This window comes from Lithobates pipiens, unplaced genomic scaffold (genome assembly GCF_037356315.1).
Source record: "Lithobates pipiens isolate NorthernLeopardFrog02 unplaced genomic scaffold, aLitPip1_a1.2 Scaffold_28, whole genome shotgun sequence".
NCBI classification, from domain to species: Eukaryota; Metazoa; Chordata; class Amphibia; order Anura; family Ranidae; genus Lithobates; species Lithobates pipiens.
In genome coordinates this window covers 3,936,449-3,956,388 of record NW_027507789.1, presented here as the reverse complement: position 1 = coordinate 3,956,388, position 19,940 = coordinate 3,936,449, and the positions used below count along the sequence as shown (strand labels likewise).

General features: G+C 46.0%; 1 protein-coding gene across 2 annotated transcripts in view; it reads left to right on the top strand.

Moving 5' to 3' along the window:
- PIK3R5 (phosphoinositide-3-kinase regulatory subunit 5) overlaps positions 1 to 19,940 on the top strand; it is a 144,377-nt gene that overhangs the window by 64,984 nt on the left and 59,453 nt on the right. For both annotated transcript variants that reach the window (XM_077458588.1, XM_077458589.1), the window contains exon 2: positions 15,315 to 15,427. In XM_077458588.1, coding sequence (XP_077314714.1) covers positions 15,328 to 15,427 — 100 coding nt within the window. In that variant the 5' untranslated portion in view covers positions 15,315 to 15,327. The remainder of the gene's footprint in view (positions 1 to 15,314; positions 15,428 to 19,940) is intronic.

The following is a 19,940-nucleotide window of genomic DNA, read 5'->3' as shown; positions in this document are numbered from 1 at the left end:
CCAATGTAAGGAACATTCTTCTCACTGATCACCAATGTAAGGAACATTCTTCTCACTGATCACCAATGTAAGGAACATTCTTCTCACTGATCACCAATGTAAGGAACATTCTTCTCACTGATCACCAATGTAAGGAACATTCTTCTCACTGATCACCAATGTAAGGAACATTCTTCTCACTGATCACCAATGTAAGGAACATTCTTCTCACTGATCACCAATGTGAGGAACATTCTTCTCACTGATCACCAATGTAAGGAACATTCTTCTCACTGATCACTAGACTAATGTACCTTGAGCTGTAAATATAGTAACTATTAGGAGGGGTTCCTTTAAAATTGTAAAAGTTGTTTTTAAGTTTACCTTCTGGCTCAAATTAGTGAGGAAGGCTGAAATAGACCATTTTCATTGGTTGCTACAGATACTTATCTTTTTATGCACATTAATGATTGTGGTCCAATTTATTGGTTACAGACTGAAATAACACAACTGCTGTCCATCTGAGAGTACTGATACTAGTTGGACTGGAGAATAATTTCTATGTCCTTTTGGTCTACTCCAACAAATGATAAAACCCCTGAGCTGCCCAATCCTGAAGAAAGACGCGGCTAAAATTGCTTTTCCTGCATGATGGTCATTTGTCCTTCAGCTATAAGAGCAGAATTGAGGTGGTCTATAATGATGGCCACTCTCTCATTTTGAAAGTTTATGTCGCAATCCTTCTCCACAACGATTGGCCATAGCTCCCCCCCCCCCCACTGCTGTCTAATGGCTACTGGTACCCCAACCACAAGAAGTAAGCGAAGCTGTGTACTTTAGATAAGATTGCAAGCTTTTCTGAACATAGTGTTACGTGACCGGCTTGTGTTTTTCACATGGTGTGTGTTGTGTCAGATTCATGTTATTGTGGTTTTGAGTTTCTCTCTCTCTGCAAGGCGGCGACCTCTGTATCTAAACCACTCCTCCCCGTATTGTGCCGCACCACACAACTAAACAGGATGGGTAACCAACCCAAAAATCTTTGATGTCTGACAAACACACAAGCACGCAGATACTAATCAGTCTGACCTCCTTCCAAAACCTAAAATAAAAAAAACTCCCCCCCCCCCCCAAAAAAAAGTACCTTCTTGTAATAAAACGCACTAACGTTGTATAGGACCGCTCCAGACAAACATGTAAAAACACAATTTTGTTAATTCAGGTCCTTATTTCTTCATTTAGAAATGTTCTAAATATAAGCTATAAATGAGGCTACATGTAGGAGTGGCTGTTCTATAAGCCCCCTCCTAGGTAGGTGGTAGGGTAGGTACATTTAGTTACTTGCTCTCCAGTAATCAGTGGAGCTGCCTGTGATTACTCTGGGTTTCACTGGCTGTAAGTGTGACTGCTTCCCCCTGCCGTCTGGAAGGTTCTGGAAGATAGAGAGCTGGGGGAGTCAAATCCCACGGTATAAATATGTATGTAGTCCCAGCCAATCCCGGGAAGAGGGTGCCCAGCAGATGGCTGGGAGTGAACATAAATAGTTTGAAGCCTGAAGCAAAGGGGTCAGGGCTGGACTGGGACAAAAATGTGGCCCTGGACTTCATCCAGACCAGCCCACTTTAATTCTGAAAGCAAGCACAAAAACAGTATAAACTGAGGCTACATGTAGGAGTGGCTGTTCTATAAGCCCCCTCCTAGGTAGGTGGTAGGGTAGGTACATTTAGTTACTTGCTCTCCAGTAATCAGTGGAGCTGCCTGTGATTACTCTGGGTTTCACTGGCTGTAAGTGTGACTGCTTCCCCCTGCCTTCTGGAAGGTTCTGGAAGATAGTGGGCTGGGAGAGTCAAATCCCACGGTATAAATATGTATGTAGTCCCAGCCAATCCTGGGAAGAGGGTGCCCAGCAGATGGCTGGGAGTGAACATAAATAGTTTGAAGCCTGAAGCAAAGGGGTCAGGGCTGGACTGGGACAAAAACGTGGCCCTGGACTTCATCCAGACCAGCCCACTTTAATTCTGAAAGCAAGCACAAAAACAGTATAAACTGAGGCTACATGTAGGAGTGGCTGTTCTATAAGCCCCCTCCTAGGTAGGTGGTAGGGTAGGTACATTTAGTTACTTGCTCTCCAGTAATCAGTGGAGCTGCCTGTGATTACTCTGGATTTCACTGGCTGTAAGTGTGACTCCGCCCCCCTGCCTTCTGGAAGGTTCTGGAAGATAGTGGGCTGGGAGAGTCAAATCCCACGGTATAAATATGTATGTAGTCCCAACCAATCGCGGGAAGAGGGTGCCCAGCAGATGGCTGGGAGTGAACATAAATAGTTTGAAGCCTGAAGCAAAGGGGTCAGGGCTGGACTGGGACAAAAACGTGGCCCTGGACTTCATCCAGACCAGCCCACTTTAATTCTGAAAGCAAGCACAAAAACAGTATAAACAGTATATAAAACTATAGGTAATTGTGCAAAAAAAAACATAAGTAGCAGAACATAAGGAGTCCTCACTAACCTCTTTTATTATTTCACTTATTGTCCTCTGTATTTTTCTCATCTTTCTCACATCACTGCGTAAAGTTGAGGGTGAGCCGCGCAGCCATTGCTTTGTCACTGAAACCGGCCCACTGAGCCATCGGCCCACCGGGAAACTCCCTGTAGTCTCAATGGCCAGTACATGCCTGAAAGGGGTTCTTATCCAGAAAGAGTAGATCCCAGCCTGAAGGGCTGCTGCCATTCTGGGCGGCCTGACCGAGGGACTTGAGGATCTGGTCTGAGGAATTCACTGGAGATATGTCTGGCAGATAAGGAGGCATCCAACTATCCAAGGATATTAGCGAGGACAGACTGGTGTGTGTAAGATCCCGGTGACTGTGTGCTGCCGTTATCCTCTTGCATCGGAGCCAGCTTGTACTTTAAAGCGGAGTTCCGCTTAACAAAAAAAAATAATAAAAAATGAAAAGTCAGCAGCTACAAATACTGCAGCTGCTGACTTTTAATAAATCGGACACTTACCTGTCGCAGGTTCCAGCGATGCTGGGGATCGAAGCCCCGCTCATCTCCCCCTCCGCTCGGCGGCGCCCGGCGGCGGGTTCACAGCCGGGCACCCACTGCACATGTGCGAGCCGTGGCTGGCCACATAATCATCCAGGGACCTGTGTCCCAGATGATTGCCTAGAGGCAGGGGGAGAGGTGATCTCCCTTCCTGCGCACAGGGAAGTGTCAAGAGCCCAGGCGCCAAAGGAGGCAGATTACGAGGGACCCCCTAGCAACAGGCATTAAAGAGGTGAGTAAAAAAAAAAAAAACTCCAAATTGTTTTTTTTGTTTTTTTTGGGTTGAACTCCACTTTAAAAGCTGACATTGTTCATGGCTCATGAAGATGGAAGGGAGTGGTATCTAAGGATGGGAGTGGGAGAAATGGAGTGTGATATATAGTTACATAGTAGGTGAGGTTGAAAAAAGACATAAGTCCATCAGGTCCAACCTCTGTGTGTGATTATATGTCAGTATTACATTGTATAGCCCTGTATGTTGCAGCCGTTCAGGTGCTTATCTAATAGTTTTTTGAAACCATCGATGCCCCCCGCTGAGACCACCGCCTGTGGAAGGGAATTCCACATCCTTGCTGCTCTTACAGTAAAGAACCCTCTATGTAGTTTATGGCTAAACCTCCTTTTTTTTTCAAATTTTAATGAGTGGCCACAAGTCTTGTTAAACTTGCTTCTGCAAAAAAGTTTTATCCCTATTGTGGGGTCACCAGTCCGGTATTTATAAATTGTGGGGTCACCAGTCCGGTATTTATAAATTGTGGGGTCACCAGTCTGGTATTTATAAATTGTGGGGTCACCAGTCCGGTATTTATAAATTGTGGGGGTCACCAGTCCGGTATTTATATATTGTGGGGTCACCAGTCCGGTATTTATATATTGTGGGGTCACCAGTCCGGTATTTATAAATTGTGGGGGTCACCAGTCCGGTATTTATATATTGTGGGGTCACCAGTCCGGTATTTATATATTGTGGGGTCCCCAGTCCGGTATTTATATATTGTGGGGTCACCAGTCCGGTATTTATATATTGCGGGGTCACCAGTCTGGTATTTATATATTGCGGGGTCACCAGTCCGGTATTTATATATTGCGGGGTCACCAGTACGGTATTTATATATTGCGGGGTCACCAGTCCGGTATTTATAAATTGTGGGGTCACCAGTCTGGTATTTATATAATGAAATCATATCCCCTCTCAAGCGTCTCTTCTCCAGAGAGAATAAGTTCAGAGCTCACAACCTTTCCTCATAACTAATATCCTCCAGACCCTTTATTAGGTTTGTTGCCCTTCTTTGTAGCCTCTCCATTCAGGGCCGTCTTTAATATTGATTGGACCCTGGGCAAAACTTTTCTTAGAGGCCCCCTCCCCATGCAGTTTCGCTCTCCACCTGCTCTGAGACATACAATAAATAGCAGCTAGACTCAAAATCAGTTTACTGAATCAGATCAGGCAGCTATTGCGTTTGGTTGCCAGAGGTTTCAGTGTATCATTACCGCTCACTGACTGGTTGCTAGAGGTTACAGCACACATTACAGCTCACTGATTAGTTGCTAGAGGTTACAGCACATGATTTCTGCTTGTTGATTGGTTGGTAGAGATTACTGTGGATATGACCTCAGGGGGGCATGATATACATATCAATGCTGCCGACCGCCTCTATTTACATATGAATGCCAGTAATTTACATGTAAACACAGGGTCTCCAGGTGAGTCATCTGTGACACAGCACAGGACTAAAACCTCAAGGGACAAGGGAATTTAAACCAGCATAGTTGGCAAGTATTAGGCAGCTGCTTTTGTGCCCCACAACAATGACAGGGCCCAGGGCAGCTGCCCCTTTTGCCCTGCCTTTAAAAACGACCCTGGCTCGATTTCCAGTACATCCTTACTGAGGACTGGTGCCCAGAACTGGACAGTACACTCCAGGTGCGGCCGGACCAGAGTCTTGTAGAGCGGGAGAATTATCGTTTTATCTCTGGAGTCCCCAGACCTAAACCCTATTGATCATCTGTGGGACATCCTCAAACGGAAGGTGGAGGAGAGCAAGGTCTACACCATCCACCAGCTCTGTGATGTCATCATGGGGGAGGGGAAGAGGACTCCAGTGGTGACCTGTGAAGCTCTGGAGACCTCCATGCCCAAGAAGGTGAAGGCAGTGCTGGAAAATAATGGCGGCCACACAAAATATTGACACTTTAGGCCCAATTTGGACATTTTCACTTTAGGGGGTGTACTGACTTTTTTTTGCCAGCGGTTTAGACATTAATGGCTGTGTGTTGAGTTATTTTGAGGGGGACAGGAAATTTACACTGTTATACAAGCTGTACACTCACTACTTTACATTGTAGACAAGTGTCATTTCTTCAGTGTTGTCACATGAAAAGAGAGAAGAAAAGATTTACAAAAAAATGTGTGAGGGGTGTACTGACTTTTGTGAGATACTGTATATGAGCTTGTTGGACATCTCTTCCCAAATTTATGGGCATTATTGGGGGCGTTGGCCATTTTTTTTGTGGGTATAACACTCTCAATTTTTTATTTTTTTTTGTAACGGGGGGGACGCTCTTGCAGCTGCAAATGAAATATTATTGTTAATGTGAGACTTAATGATCTAGAAAAATCATACAAAATGTAACTGCGCCGGAGACACACAATGGACTGCCTTTTAATTCTGTATATATTTTAAATAAAAGGTTTAACATCCGCCCAATGTATCCTGTTTTGCTCCCTGGCGGGTAATACCAAGCAGGCGAAGTGTAGTCCCGCTATGACCCCCCCGGTGGGTCGCTTGCCCCCATTATACAGTCAAACTGGGGTCACCTTGAATGGGTGTGATTGAGGACAGAGCCCCCCCCCCCCGCTCGTCCTGCTGTCCAGAAGGGACGTCTCATTGTACGCGGCTCGGGAAAGGGAAGTCTGGCATTGTGTAAAGGAAGGTTCCAATTCCCTGCGCTGGTGTCTGGAAGCCGGAAGGAAAAAGTGATTTGGCAGCCAATAGCGCCAATCATCATTACCGAGTTTATAAACAGCTTCATGAATACAACCGACAATATATGAATGAGCCGGACAGATACAAGGCGAGGGGCTCCTCCTCCTCGTGTACCCGACCCCCTCCCCCAGACACCCCAAGCCTCGGAAGTCTCAGATATGGAGAGAACAGAAAAGAAACTCCGTTCTGGACAAAATGAGAATCAGGATTTTTTTTTTTTTTCGCTTTGAATAAAAAGATCACGATTCTCACAATGTAAAATCTTTCACATCATACAAAAAAAAAATTGGGATAACTTTACTGGTTAGTGTTGTTTTTTGTTTTTGTTTTGTTTTTTATTCATTAAAGTAATTTTTTCCCAAAAAAATTGCATTTGAAAGACGGCTGCGCAAATACAGTGTGACAAAATATTGCAACAACCACCATTTTATTCTCTAGAGCAGTGATGGCGAACCTTGGCACCCCAGATGTTTTGGAACTACATTTCCCATGATGCTCAGCTACACTGCAGAGTGCATGAGCATCATGGGAAATGTAGTTCCAAAACATCTGGGGTGCCAAGGTTCACCATCACTGCTCTGGGGTCTCTACTAAAAAAAAAAAAAAAAAATCTTATATATATATATATATATATATATATATACATACCGTATTTATCGGCATATAACACGCACCCTAATTTTAAGAGGGAAATATCAGGAAAATAACTTTCCACAGCTCTCTGCACAGTACACGGCCACCTTTCCCTGCACATCACACGGCCCCCTTTCCCTGCACAATGCACGGGCCCCCTTTCCCTGCACAGTGCACTGCCCCCTTTCCCTGCACAGTGCACGGGCCCCCTTTCCCTGCACAGTGCACGGGCCCCCTTTCCCTGCACAGTACACGGCCCCCTTTCCCTGCACAGTACACGGCCCCCTTTCTCTGCACAGTACACGGCCCCCTTTCCCTGCACATCACACAACCCCTTTCCCTGCACAGTACACAGCACGCTTTCCCTGCACAGAACGCGGCCCCCTTTCCCTGCACAGTACACGGGCCCCCTTTCCCTGCACAGTACACGGGCCCCCTTTCCCTGCACAGTACACGGGCCCCCTTTCCCTGCACAGTACACGGCCCCCTTTTCCCTGCACAGTACGTGGCCCCCTTTTCCCTGCACAGTACGCGGCCCCCTTTTCCCTGCACAGTACGCGGCCCCCTTTTCCCTGCACATTACACGGGCCCCCTTTCCCTGCACAGTACACGGCCCCCTTTTCCCTGCACAGTACGTGGCCCCCTTTTCCCTGCACAGTACGCGGCCCCCTTTTCCCTGCACAGTACGCGGCCCCCTTTTCCCTGCACATTACACGGCCCCCTTTTCCCTGCACACCACACGGCCCCCTTTTCCCTGCACAGTACACGGCCCCCTTTTCCCTGCACATTACACGGCCCCCCTTTCCCTGCACATTACACGGCCCACTTTTCCCTGCACATCACACGGCCTCTTTTCCCTGCACATCACACGGCCCCCTTTCCCTGCACATCACACGGCCCCCTTTCCCTGCACATCACACGGCCCCCTTTCCCTGCACAGCACACGGCCCCCTTTCCCTGCACAGCACACGGCCCCCTTTCCCTGCACAGCACACGGCCCCCTTTCCCTGCACAGCACACGGCCCCCTTTCCCTGCACAGCACACGGCCCCCTTTTCCTGCACAGCACACGGCCCCCTTTTCCTGCACAGCACACGGCCCCCTTTTCCTGCACAGCACACGGCCCCCTTTTCCTGCACAGCACACGGCCCCCTTTTCCTGCACATCACACGGCCCCCTTTTCCTGCACATCACACGGTCCCCTTTTCCTTTACAGCCAACGGCCCCCTTTTCCTGCACATCAAGCCGCGTACACAGGGGCGGACTGTATGGCCTACTTAGTCCATCATACAATCCGACGGACAGTCCGTCATACTTTCGAATGAACGGACTTGCCCACACACGGATGCACAAACAGTCCGTCGAAAGCTTGCGCGATGACGTGTACAGCACGTACGACGGGACTAGAAATAGGAAGTCCAATACACAGCAATGCAACCTTCCACCGTGTAAATCCTTTCTGAGCATGCGCCATACTTAGTCCGTCTAACTAGCCTACTGACGAGCGGATTGTCCGCTGAAACCAAAGTATGACGGACAATATTACGGAAATTCCGAAATACTTAGTCCGCCAGACTGTCCGCTGAAAAAGTCAGCTGAAGCCCACACACGAGCGGACTGTCCGCTGAAATGTGTTTCGACGGACTAAGTAGGCCATACAGTCCGCCCGTGTGTACGCGGCTTCACACATACAAATACTGCAGCTGCTGACTTTTAATAATCGGTCACTTAACTGTTTAAGGGTCCAGCGATGCGGGGGGGGGGGGGGCGGGAATTGAAGCCCCGCTCGTCTCCCCCTCCGCTCGGCGGCCCCAGCATTTTAACTGTGGGCGCCCGGCTGTGGCTTCACAGCCGGGCACCCACTGCGCATGCGCGAGCCGCACGCCATGACTGGCCGCGCAATCATCCGGGGACTGTCACGTGTCCCAGATGATTGACAAGAGGGAGGGGGGAGAGGTGATCTTCCTTCCTGTGCTGAGGGAAGTGACGTCAGGAGCCCAGGCGCCGAAGGAGGCAGATTACGAGGGACCCCCTAGCAACAGGCATTAAAGAGGTGAGTAAAAAAAAGTCTCCAAATGTTTTTTTTTTTCATGGATATTAATGAATTTTTTTTTTTTTTTTTGGGTGGAACTCCACTTTAACCACTTCCCACCCGGCCAATGCACATATACGGCCGGGTGGGAGCCGCCTACTCCTGATAGGACGTTCAGGAACGTCATTCAGGAGTAGCGGGATCGCGCCCGCGCAGCGGCGCGATCCCGATGCGCCCGTGTCACCCGGACACGGCGCATCTCAGATCGGCAGGAGGGCTCTGTGATTGGCCCTCCTGATCACATGACGGCCATGTCCAATCACGGCCGTCATGTGATGTAAACAAACAGCCGGTTGCTAGGCAATCGGCTCCTCCTCTCCTCACACGGAAGTCACCGCTGAGGAGAGGAGAGCAGATCGCTGCAGCCGGCTGATGATCAGTGAGTATGGGCTGCTTTTTACAGCTTTTTACTCACTGATCACCAGTCTAGTGTACACAGTAAACACACCACACAGTATAAACACAATGTCCCCACACATGTCCCCAAAACATACATGTCCCCAAATAATAAAACACATGTCCCTAATAATAAAAACATGTCCCCCACATATGTCCCACTAAAATCACATGTCCCAATGATTATCTGCACACATATGTACGTGATCACCTGCACACATATGTACATGATCATTTGCGTACATATGTCCGTGATCACACAAACCAATTATTATACACTTAACGGATTTTTTTTTACCAAAAACATGTAGCAGATTACATTTTGGCTTAAATTTATGACAAAATTTGATTTTATTGGATTTTTATTGAAGTAGAAAAAAGAAAATATTGTTTTTTTTTTCCAAATTTCCGCTTTTTTGCGCTTATATCGCAAAAAATAAAAAACGGAGTCGTGAATAAATACCACCAAAATAAAGCTCTATTTGTGCGAACAAAATGATAAAAATTTCATTTGGGTACAGTGTAGCACGACCGCGCAATTGTCACTGAAAGCGCTAGAGCGCTGAAAGCTGAAAATTGGGCTGGGAAGGAAGGGGGCGAAAGTGCCCGGTATTGAAGTGGTTAAGTGGTAAAACTTTCCTTATTTACACACTGAAGTCTATTCCTTTGACAAATTGTTACAATGTTTATACTTAAGTTCCACAGCTAAAGAATGTTGTGATTCTTGGCAGACTGGCCGTTTTGTTTTTTTCTTCCTTTCCTTTGAGGGTTTCAGAAGAGCAGAGAGAATTCTTTGCATATTAAGAATCGTGAAACACTTTTCTCAAGATCGCAACGGGGGAAAAAAAAATTGCGATAACGATTCTTGACGATTAATCGTGCAGCTCCAATCAGTAGTAGTTTTGTATTTGTAATACGGGCCGTGTCATTGCTGGTTCAAAGTTAAGGTGTAATGGCATGAACCTGAACATTTGAATAACTTTCCAAGTCTTCATAAATACATTTTGGACGCGTCGCAATTTACAGCAGCAATTTTATGATGCAGAAAAAAAAAATCCACTTTTTTTTTTTTTAAAGGATAAAAGTTCTGTGAGCTCCAGTCAGTGACTTGGCCTAGGCTGAGACGATGTTATCAATCTGCTGCAGCCAGGAGGTAGCATTTCCTCAGTCCCCCCCCCCCCCCTAATGATCAGACTGAAATACTGTCACTTTGTATCAGTCACACGGGAATCGGCTGCAGCAGCCAGTGCAGAGTGTAGATGTGACCGTGGATGAGGCCTAAACAAAGTTCGTGTTGTTCTTCTGGAGGATAAAGCAAAATGAATGCATTGCCAGGGGCAATAAATACTTGGAAGGTTTATACATTTCCTATGATACTCATCACTCCATCTAGTGGCCATAAAGCGGCATTTTCCTTTTTAACTGAGGTATTTCAGGTAAATACAGAAATATGGGCACTAGATGGAGCTAAAGATCAAAAGAAATATATTAGACACAATATGGCCATTATTCATGATGGCCGTGCAAATATTTGTATAAATGGATCCCTTACAGTAGTTCTCTAACAATACACATCCATATACTATATATAATACGATAAATATAGTGCCTTGAAAAAGTATTCATACCCCTTGAAATTTCCCACACGTTGTCATGTTATATCCAAAAACGTAAATGTATTTTATTGGGATTTGATGTGATGGACCAACACAAAGTGTCACATAATTGTGAAGTGGAAGGAAAATGATACAAATAAATCTGTGAAAAGTGTGGGGGAGGGGCATTTGTATGGCGCCCCCCGGAGTCAATACTTTGTAGAACCCCCTTTCTCTACAAGTCTTTTTGGGGGTGTCTCTACCAGCTTTGCACATCTAGAGAGGACATTTCTGCCCATTCTTCTTCTTTGTAAAATATCTCAAGCTCTGTCAGATTGGATGGAGAGCGTCTGTGATCAGCAATTCTCAAATCTTGCCACAGATTCTCAATGGGATTTAGGTCTGGACTGTGACTGGGCCATTCTAACACATGAATATGCTTTGATGTAAACCATTCCATTGTAGCTCTGGCTGGATGTTTCGGGTCGTTGTCCTGCTGGAAGGTGAACCTCCGCCCCGGTCTCAAGTCTTCTGCCGACTCTAACAGGTTTTCTTCTAAGATTGTCCTGTATTTGTCTCCATCCATCTTCCCATCAACTCTGACCAGCTTCCCTGTCCCTGCTGAAGAAAACCATCCCCACCACATGATGCTGCCACCACCATGTCTCACGGTGGGGATGGTGTGTTCGGGGGATGGGTGGTGTTAGTTTCCTCCACACATAGCGTTTTGCTTTTAGGCCAAAAAGTTGAATTTTGGTCTCCTCTGACCAGATCACCTTCTTCCACATGTTTGCTGCCCCCTCCCCCACATGGCTTCCCACAAACTACAAACAGGACTTCTTATGACTTTCTTTCTCCAATGTCTTTCTTCTTGTCACTCTTCCATAAAGGGCAGATTTGTGGAGAGACGACTAATAGTTGTCCTGTGGACAGATTCTCCCCCCTGAGCTGTGGATCTCTGCAGCTCCTCCAGAGTTACCATGGACCTCTTGGCTCTTCTCTGATGAATGCTCTCCTTGCCCGGCCCGGTCAGTTTAGGTGGACGGCCGTGTCTTGGTAGGTTTGCAGTTGTGCCCATACTCTTTCCATTTTCCGATGATGGATTGAACAGAGCTCCGTGAGAGGGTCAAAGCTTGGGAGATTTTATTATAACCCAACCCTGCTTTATACTTCTCCACAACTTTATCCCTGACCTGTCTGGTGTGTTCCTTGGCCTTCATGATGCTGTTTGTTCACTAAGGTTCTCTAACAAACCTCAGAGGGCTTCACATAACAGCTGTATTTATACTGAGATTAAATGACACACAGGCGTTCTCTATTTACCAATTAGGTGACTTCTGAAGGCAATTGGTTCCACTAGATTTTAGTTAGGGGTATCAGAGTAAAGGGGGCTGAATACAAATGCCCCCCCCCCACACTTTTCACATATTTATTTGTATCATTTATCATTTTTTCTTTCACTTGACAATTATGTGACACTTTGTGTTGGTCCATCACATAAAATCCCAATAAAATACATTTCTGTTTTTGGTTGTAACATGAGAAAATGTGGGAAATGTAAAACCTATTGTTTTTATATACTTGTCGGTTCCCTCTGCGCGGTTTCATCGTAAAAATCGTTTGTTTTTGTTTTTTTTATTTACTTCGATTGAGATCTTTAATCTCTTAGAAATTGTTAAAGTGAATAAAAAGCAGAGACCGGAGCTTCTCAGGAAAAATTACCAGGTTGACCACATCCTAATCAGCTTATATACATCGTATGCAACTTTTTTAAATTTATTTTTTATTTTTTTTAACCCTTCCTGTGTTGCTCAGGTCTCAGGTTCCGCTTCTGCACTGTGGTGCTCTCTGCTAGGCAATCGTTCAGCGTGGTTAGTGCAGGAAATAGAGGAAGCTGCAAGTTTGGATGGTCCCGACGCGTCATGTGACCTGTATTGCGGTACAGAGCTTAGGATAAAGTCCCATTCATAGTTCTGACTCATAGAACATTTCCCCAATATTAAACCATGGCCACAGATTTCACCACCGGCCTTTATGTCATGTAGAAGAGGGTAGCCTGGGCTTCAGAACAGGACAAACTGTGTGTTGCTTCCAGAACTAGAGAGGTATCACCCAAAATGATGTATCAGTATTTGGTGGATGCCTGTTTATATAAAATTGTAAATCTTTACACTTGAGTTCCTTTGGTGGAGGAACCCCTGCACCTGAGTTCCTTTTGGTGGGGAAATCTTTGAACAGGAGTTCCTCTGGTGATGGTAGGAGCTGGTCAAGTGTGTTATTGGGTGGTGGGATTTCTGCACTTGAGATCTCTTTAGTGTTTGGAGCTTTGAACTGGTGTCCCTTTTTTGATAGGGTTCCCTGTACTTTTCTTCTTTTGGTGATGGGATCTCTGAACCTGAGTTCCTTTGGTGGGGAGATATCGGAACTTGAGTTCCTCTGGTGGTGGGTTCTGTGTGCTTGAGTTCCTGTGTGGTGGGATCTCCGTAAGGTGGGTATGCACCTGAGTGCCTCTGGTGTTGGAATCTCTGAACCTGAGTTTCTTTGGTGGTGGTATTAATGCATTTAAGTTCCGTTGGTGGTGGGATTTCTGCAGTCAAGTTTCTTTGGTGGTTTCATCTCTGAACTTGTATCCCCTTCATGGTGGGTTCCCTGTGCTTCAGTTCTATTGTAGTGGGAGCTCTGCACCGGAGTTCCTTTGGTGGGGAGATCTTTGCATTTGAGTTCCGGTGGTGGTGGGATCTCTACACATGTGTTCCTTTGGTGGTGGGATCTCTACACACGTGTTCCTTTGGTGGTGGGATCTCTGAACTTGAGTGCCTTTGGAGATGGGTTCCCTGTACCTGAGTTCCTTTGCAATGAGACCTCTTTGAGTTCCTTTGGCAGGGAGATCTCTGAACTTGAGCTCCTCCGGTGGGGGGATCTCTACACATGTGTTCCTTTGGTGGGATCTTTGAACTTGATTGCCTTTGGAGATGAGTTCCCTATACTTGAGTTCCTTTATTGTGGGATCTCTGCACCTGAGTTTCTTTTGGTGGGGAAATCTTTGAACAGGAGTTCCTCTGGTGATGGTAGGAGCTGGTCAAGTGTATTATTGGGTGGTGGGATTTCTGCACCTGAGATCTCTTTAGTGTTTGGAGCTTTGAACTGGTGTCCCTTTTTTGATAGGGTTCCCTGTACTTTTCTTCTTTTGGTGATGGGATCTCTGAACCTGAGTTCCTTTGGTGGGGAGATATCGGAACTTGAGTTCCTCTGGTGGTGGGTTCTGTGTGCTTGAGTTCCTGTGTGGTGGGATCTCCGTAAGGTGGGTATGCACCTGAGTGCCTCTGGTGTTGGGATCTCTGAACCTGAGTTTCTTTGGTGGTGGTATTAATGCATTTAAGTTCCGTTGGTGGTGGGATTTCTGCAGTCAAGTTTCTTTGGTGGTTTCATCTCTGAACTTGTATCCCCTTCATGGTGGGTTCCCTGTGCTTCAGTTCTATTGTAGTGGGAGCTCTGCACCGGAAGTTCCTTTGGTGGGGAGATCTTTGCATTTGAGTTCCGGTGGTGGTGGGATCTCTACACATGTGTTCCTTTGGTGGGGGGATCTCTACAAATGTGTTCCTTTGGTGGTGGGATCTCTGAACTCGAGTGCATTTGAGGTTCTGTGTGATTGAGTTCCTTTGGTGGTGGGATCTCTGAACTTGAGTGTCTTTGGAGATGGGTTCCCTGTACCTGAGTTCCTTTGCAATGAGACCTCTTCGAGTTCCTTTGGCAGGGAGATCTCTGAACTTGAGCTCCTCCGGTGGGGGGATCTCTACAAATGTGTTCCTTTGGTGGTGGGATCTTTGAACTTGATTGCCTTTGGAGATGGGTTCCATATACTTGAGTTCCTTTATTGTGGGATCTCTGCACCTGAGTTTCTTTGATGGGGGAACTCTGAACTTGAATTTCTCTGGTGGTGGGATCTCTACATGCATGTTCCTTTGGTGGTGGGATCTCTGAACTCGAGTGCATTTGAAGATCTGTGTGATTGAGTTCCTCTGGTGTTGGGATCTCTGAACTAGTATGCCCATTGGGGAAGGTTTCCTGTACTAGAGTTCCTTTGTGGTGGGATGTTTGCACATGAGGTCTTTCGGTGATGTGGTCTGCGTTATTTTGGTGATGGGATCTATTGATCTCTCTATGGAGCCTTGCAGCTCTTGGTCCTGCAGTCAACTCCCACTAGTTTGTATGATTTCTCTGTGTTTCTTTGGGTTTCCATCAATAGTTCAAATTTCATCACAGTCCAATAAAACATACTGGTAGGTTTCATGTGCTCTACCTAAATGTCCTAATGTGTGTGAGTAGTAGGGAAAAGGGAAAATCAATTGCAGGTGATTGTGACTGGGTATGAGTATTGCCATTTTATTGCCGGAGAGGCTCGAGGCAAATCCCGATATTTCGTAGGTGTCACCACACCACAGAAAATTGTAAATCCAGAATTGTGTCAACAAAACCAGAACAGATTCGAGTGGAGGATAGGGGTGTGTGACATAAGTAGCCTGAAGGTGTGATGTCATCAAAGTAGCCAGTTGCACAGTGTGTAACGGGATGTCTCTTTCCTTTCAGGACATGTCTTAAGATGCAGAACACATCCTGTACCGAGGACAGGATTCAGCATGCTCTGGAAAGATGTCTGCATGGACTCAGCAGAACGCCGGGCTCCTCCTCTTCCTGGACAGGTGAAGCTTTTAACATTCTATTTTAAAGCTGAATTCCAGGAAAAAAAGTTACCCTCCCCACTGCAAAGAGTAACTGAGTGTTTTGCCTAGAGCAGTGATGGTGAACCTTGGCACCCCAGATGTTTTGGAACTACATTTCCCATGATGCTCATGCACTCTGCAATGTAGTTGAGAATCATGGGAAATGTAGTTCCAAAACATCTGGGGTGCCAAGGTTCGCCATCAATGGCCTAGAGGATGATGAATAAGGCGATATACGTTTGTTACATCTTTTTCCAATAGACTTCCTCCACGCTGTGCGACCCCCCTAAAGCCTCTTTCTTTTGCTGCCCAATTGGTCACAGCTCTCTGAAGTCATCCCATACAATGCAGGATCAGCAGTCCTGCGTTGTACCTTTTTGAACTTGTGCCCATTTGTGAGGTCATGTACTGATGTTGGACATGTACAAGACACTCAAGTTCCTTTTACACCAAACTGGTCCAACCATGTCTTCATGGAGCTGGCCTTGTGCACATACATGATGGAACAGAAAAGGGCCTACTTCAAACTGATACCCCAAGTTTGGAATGTCTTTGTATGCTGTAGCTTTAATAGTCATTGTCATGATTTATGCCGGGGAAGTGGCTCGGAGACCAGTAGCTACAGCAGTAGAGAGGCACTTACAGACCAGCAGCATAGGAATACAAGCAGGTCAACCTAGCGGATGATGCAGGCTCACCTGAGGTGAAGGGTCTAACCACTAAGCAGTATTCACCAGAGTTCCTGAAGGTAAAGGTTTGCTGCGTGTTAGTACCAGGTCACGGTCCTCAGGATCACCGCCACCAGGAGGTGAGTAGGCCAGGGTCAAGTACCAGATACAGCAGGTAGGGATCAAGCAGAAGCATAGTCGAGGAACAAACCAAAAGTCGGTAATACACGGTTGCAGGTTGGGAAGTCGATAACACGCATTTGCAGGTTGGGATTAAGCGGAATCGTAGTCAAGGAACAAGCCATAGGTCGGTTGCAAAGATACGGACAGCAGCAGTAGTGACGAGAGCGAGATATTGGCTGGAGAGAGCATAATAATCTGGCAAACATGAAGTGCCAAGGCATGGCTTAAATAGGAAGTTCATTGGAGGAGCAAAAGGGTTCAAGGTTTAAGAGAAAACAAGACACGAGGCAAGGTTGTCTAATGCTGCGTGCACACAATCAAATTGTCCGGCGTACTTAGTCCGCCGAAACGCATTTCACCGGACAATTCGATCGTGTGTGGGCTTCAGCGGACTTTTCCAGCGTAAAGTCCGGCGGACTTAGAAAGTATTTTTGCAGTCCAATCTTTCCGTCGGACTTGGGTTTCAGCAGACAATACGTTTGTCAGTATGCTAGTCCGGCAGACTAAGAATGACGCATGCTCAGAAGCAAGTACGAGAAGGAAGCTATTGGCTACTGGCTATTGAACTTCCTTTTTCTAGTCCCGTCGTACGTGTTGTACGTCATCGCGCTAGCAAACGCCAGACTTTCTGTGTGTCCGTGTGTGGCCAAGTCCGTTTGGTAGAAAGTCAGCCGGACTATCCGCCGGATTGTTTGCCGGACTAAGTACGCCGGACAATTCGCTCGTGTGTACGCGGCATAAGGAATCGGGCAGGACGCTGTCCAGAACCTCGGTTGGCTCAGCAAGAAGAGATACTGCCAGACACAGAAGAGGTTGCAGGTTCAGATCCGGGTCCTGACACCTTGTACGAATGAACATGGGGACAAGATCAGAATCACAATACTTTTATTAATCCCAAAGGGAAAACTTGTGTTTATGTATCTTTTGATTTATTTTAACAACATTAATTAAAATATCATAAAAAAATATCAAATATGGTACAACATTCCCCCATATGCTAAATAGCTAAGCATATATATGTACAGAGAGACCTGTTTCCAAGCCCCATTTCAATTTAACAATTGGTTAATGAAGAGGTAGATACATGAAAATCTTCCATATGCAGGGCTAAATTAAGGAACCCATGTACCGTTACCAATGATGATTACTACGCGTTTCGCCAAAGGCTTCTTCAGGGTTTACTGGGAGATCTGTTACTATTAATGTATGGTTCAAAGTACTTGTATAAAAGCAAACGCCACAAAATTGCATTTCTTATTAAAGATTATTCATATCCAAAAAAGACTTCGCCATAACACTGTGGACCGAGTACTCCATGGTTCTCATTCTGGCTTAAGTATGTACCAGTGAGTACTCAATCTTTTGAAGAATATTGTCTTTTTTTGGATATGTGTAATCTTTAATAAGAAATGTGATTTTGTTGTATTTGCCTATATACAATTACTTTGAACCATTGGCTCCCACTGCTGTCAATCAACTGGGGGGGCAGGGCCAATCATACATTCTGTGGCTATGGAAACTGAATCATGGACTTGGGAGTGCGCCTGCAAGGTAACCCCCGCTTCTCCTAGGGGGTTATCTGATGTGGGGAGGAGCCGCAAGAGCCGCCGAGGGATCCCAGAAGATGGTGTTCGGGGGCCACTTTGTGCAAAGCAAGCTGCACAGTGGAGGTAAGTATGAAATGTTTTTTTTTTTTTTTTTTTTTTTTTTTAATAAACAAAGCTTTACAATCACTTTAATTGTAACAGATCACACAGTACCAGTAGGATGCCCTGAAGAAGCCTTTGGCGAAACGCGTAGTGATCATTATTGGTGCATTGATTCCTTTGTTTGGCCCTGGATATGGAAGATTATCGTGTATCTACCTCTTCATTAACCAATTTTTTTATTGAAATGGGCCATCGAAACAGGTCTCTCTGTACATGTATACACTTAGCTAGTTAGCATAGGGGGGAATGTTGTACACTTTGATATGTTTTTATGATATTTTAATCATGTTGTTAAAATAAACTTTGAATTTTATACTAATATTAGTACCCTCTCTCTTCCTATTTGGGATTATAATTGGCAACCAGTAAAGTCATATTTTCTCCTTTTTGGTTTTTCATATTTTCTTGGAAGTTGTGCCATACAGAACAGATTATGTCTCTAAATTTCCTACTGATGTACCTCCAGAGTCAATCATGATGAACGAGTGGGTCTGACAACCAGCCCCCACAAGAATCTTCTCCCGCTGCTATTCTCCTCACAAATGACAGGTCCCCGCCAGCTGCTGCATTTCAACAAACCAAATGGGTAACCTGGGTGATGTCTTTGATCCAAAATGGTCTTCATCAAAATTGGTCAATGATGTCCCCAGGGTACCCCTCCCCCCCCGCTTCCAACAGATGCTTTTTTGACAAACAGAACAAAGTCAGTAGGGAGCTGGCCAAACAGACCAGTTAGCCTAACATCAATAGTATGCAAGCTCTTGGAAGGGATGATAAAGGACTATGTACAAGATTTTAGTAACGAGAACGGTATCATTAGCAGTGATCAGCATGGATTCATGAAGAATCGTTCTTGCCAAACCAATCTATTAACCTTCTATGAGGAGGTGAGTTGACATCTAGATAAAGGAAGGCCCGTAGACGTGGTGTATCTAGATAAAGGAAGGCCCGTAGACGTGGTGTATCTAGATAAAGGAAGGCCCGTAGACGTGGTGTATCTAGATAAAGGAAGGTCCGTAGACGTGGTGTATCTGGATAAAGGAAGGTCCGTAGATGTGGTGTATCTGGATAAAGGAAGGCCCGTAGACGTGGTGTATCTGGATAAAGGAAGGTCCGTAGACGTGGTGTATCTGGATAAAGGAAGGCCCGTAGACGTGGTGTATCTGGATAAAGGAAGGCCCGTAGACGTGGTGTATCTGGATAAAGGAAGGCCCGTAGACGTGGTGTATCTAGATAAAGGAAGGTCCGTAGATGTGGTGCATCTGGATAAAGGAAGGCCCGTAGACGTGGTGTATCTGGATAAAGGAAGGTCCGTAGACGTGGTGTATCTGGATAAAGGAAGGCCCGTAGACGTGGTGTATCTGGATAAAGGAAGGCCCGTAGACGTGGTGTATCTGGATAAAGGAAGGCCCGTAGACGTGGTGTATCTGGATAAAGGAAGGCCCGTAGACGTGGTGTATCTGGATAAAGGAAGGCCCGTAGACGTGGTGTATCTAGATAAAGGAAGGCCCGTAGACGTGGTGTATCTAGATAAAGGAAGGCCCGTAGACGTGGTGTATCTAGATGAAGGAAGGTCCGTAGACGTGGTGTATCTGGATAAAGGAAGGTCCGTAGATGTGGTGTATCTGGATAAAGGAAGGCCCCTAGACGTGGTGTATCTGGATAAAGGAAGGCCCCTAGACGTGGTGTATCTGGATAAAGGAAGGTCCGTAGACGTGGTGTATCTGGATAAAGGAAGGCCCGTAGACGTGGTGTATCTGGATAAAGGAAGGCCCGTAGACGTGGTGTATCTGAATAAAGGAAGGCCCGTAGACGTGGTGTATCTGGATAAAGGAAGGCCCGTAGACGTGGTGTATCTGGATAAAGGAAGGCCCGTAGACGTGGTGTATCTGGATAAAAGAAAGGCCCGTAGACGTGGTGTATCTGGATAAA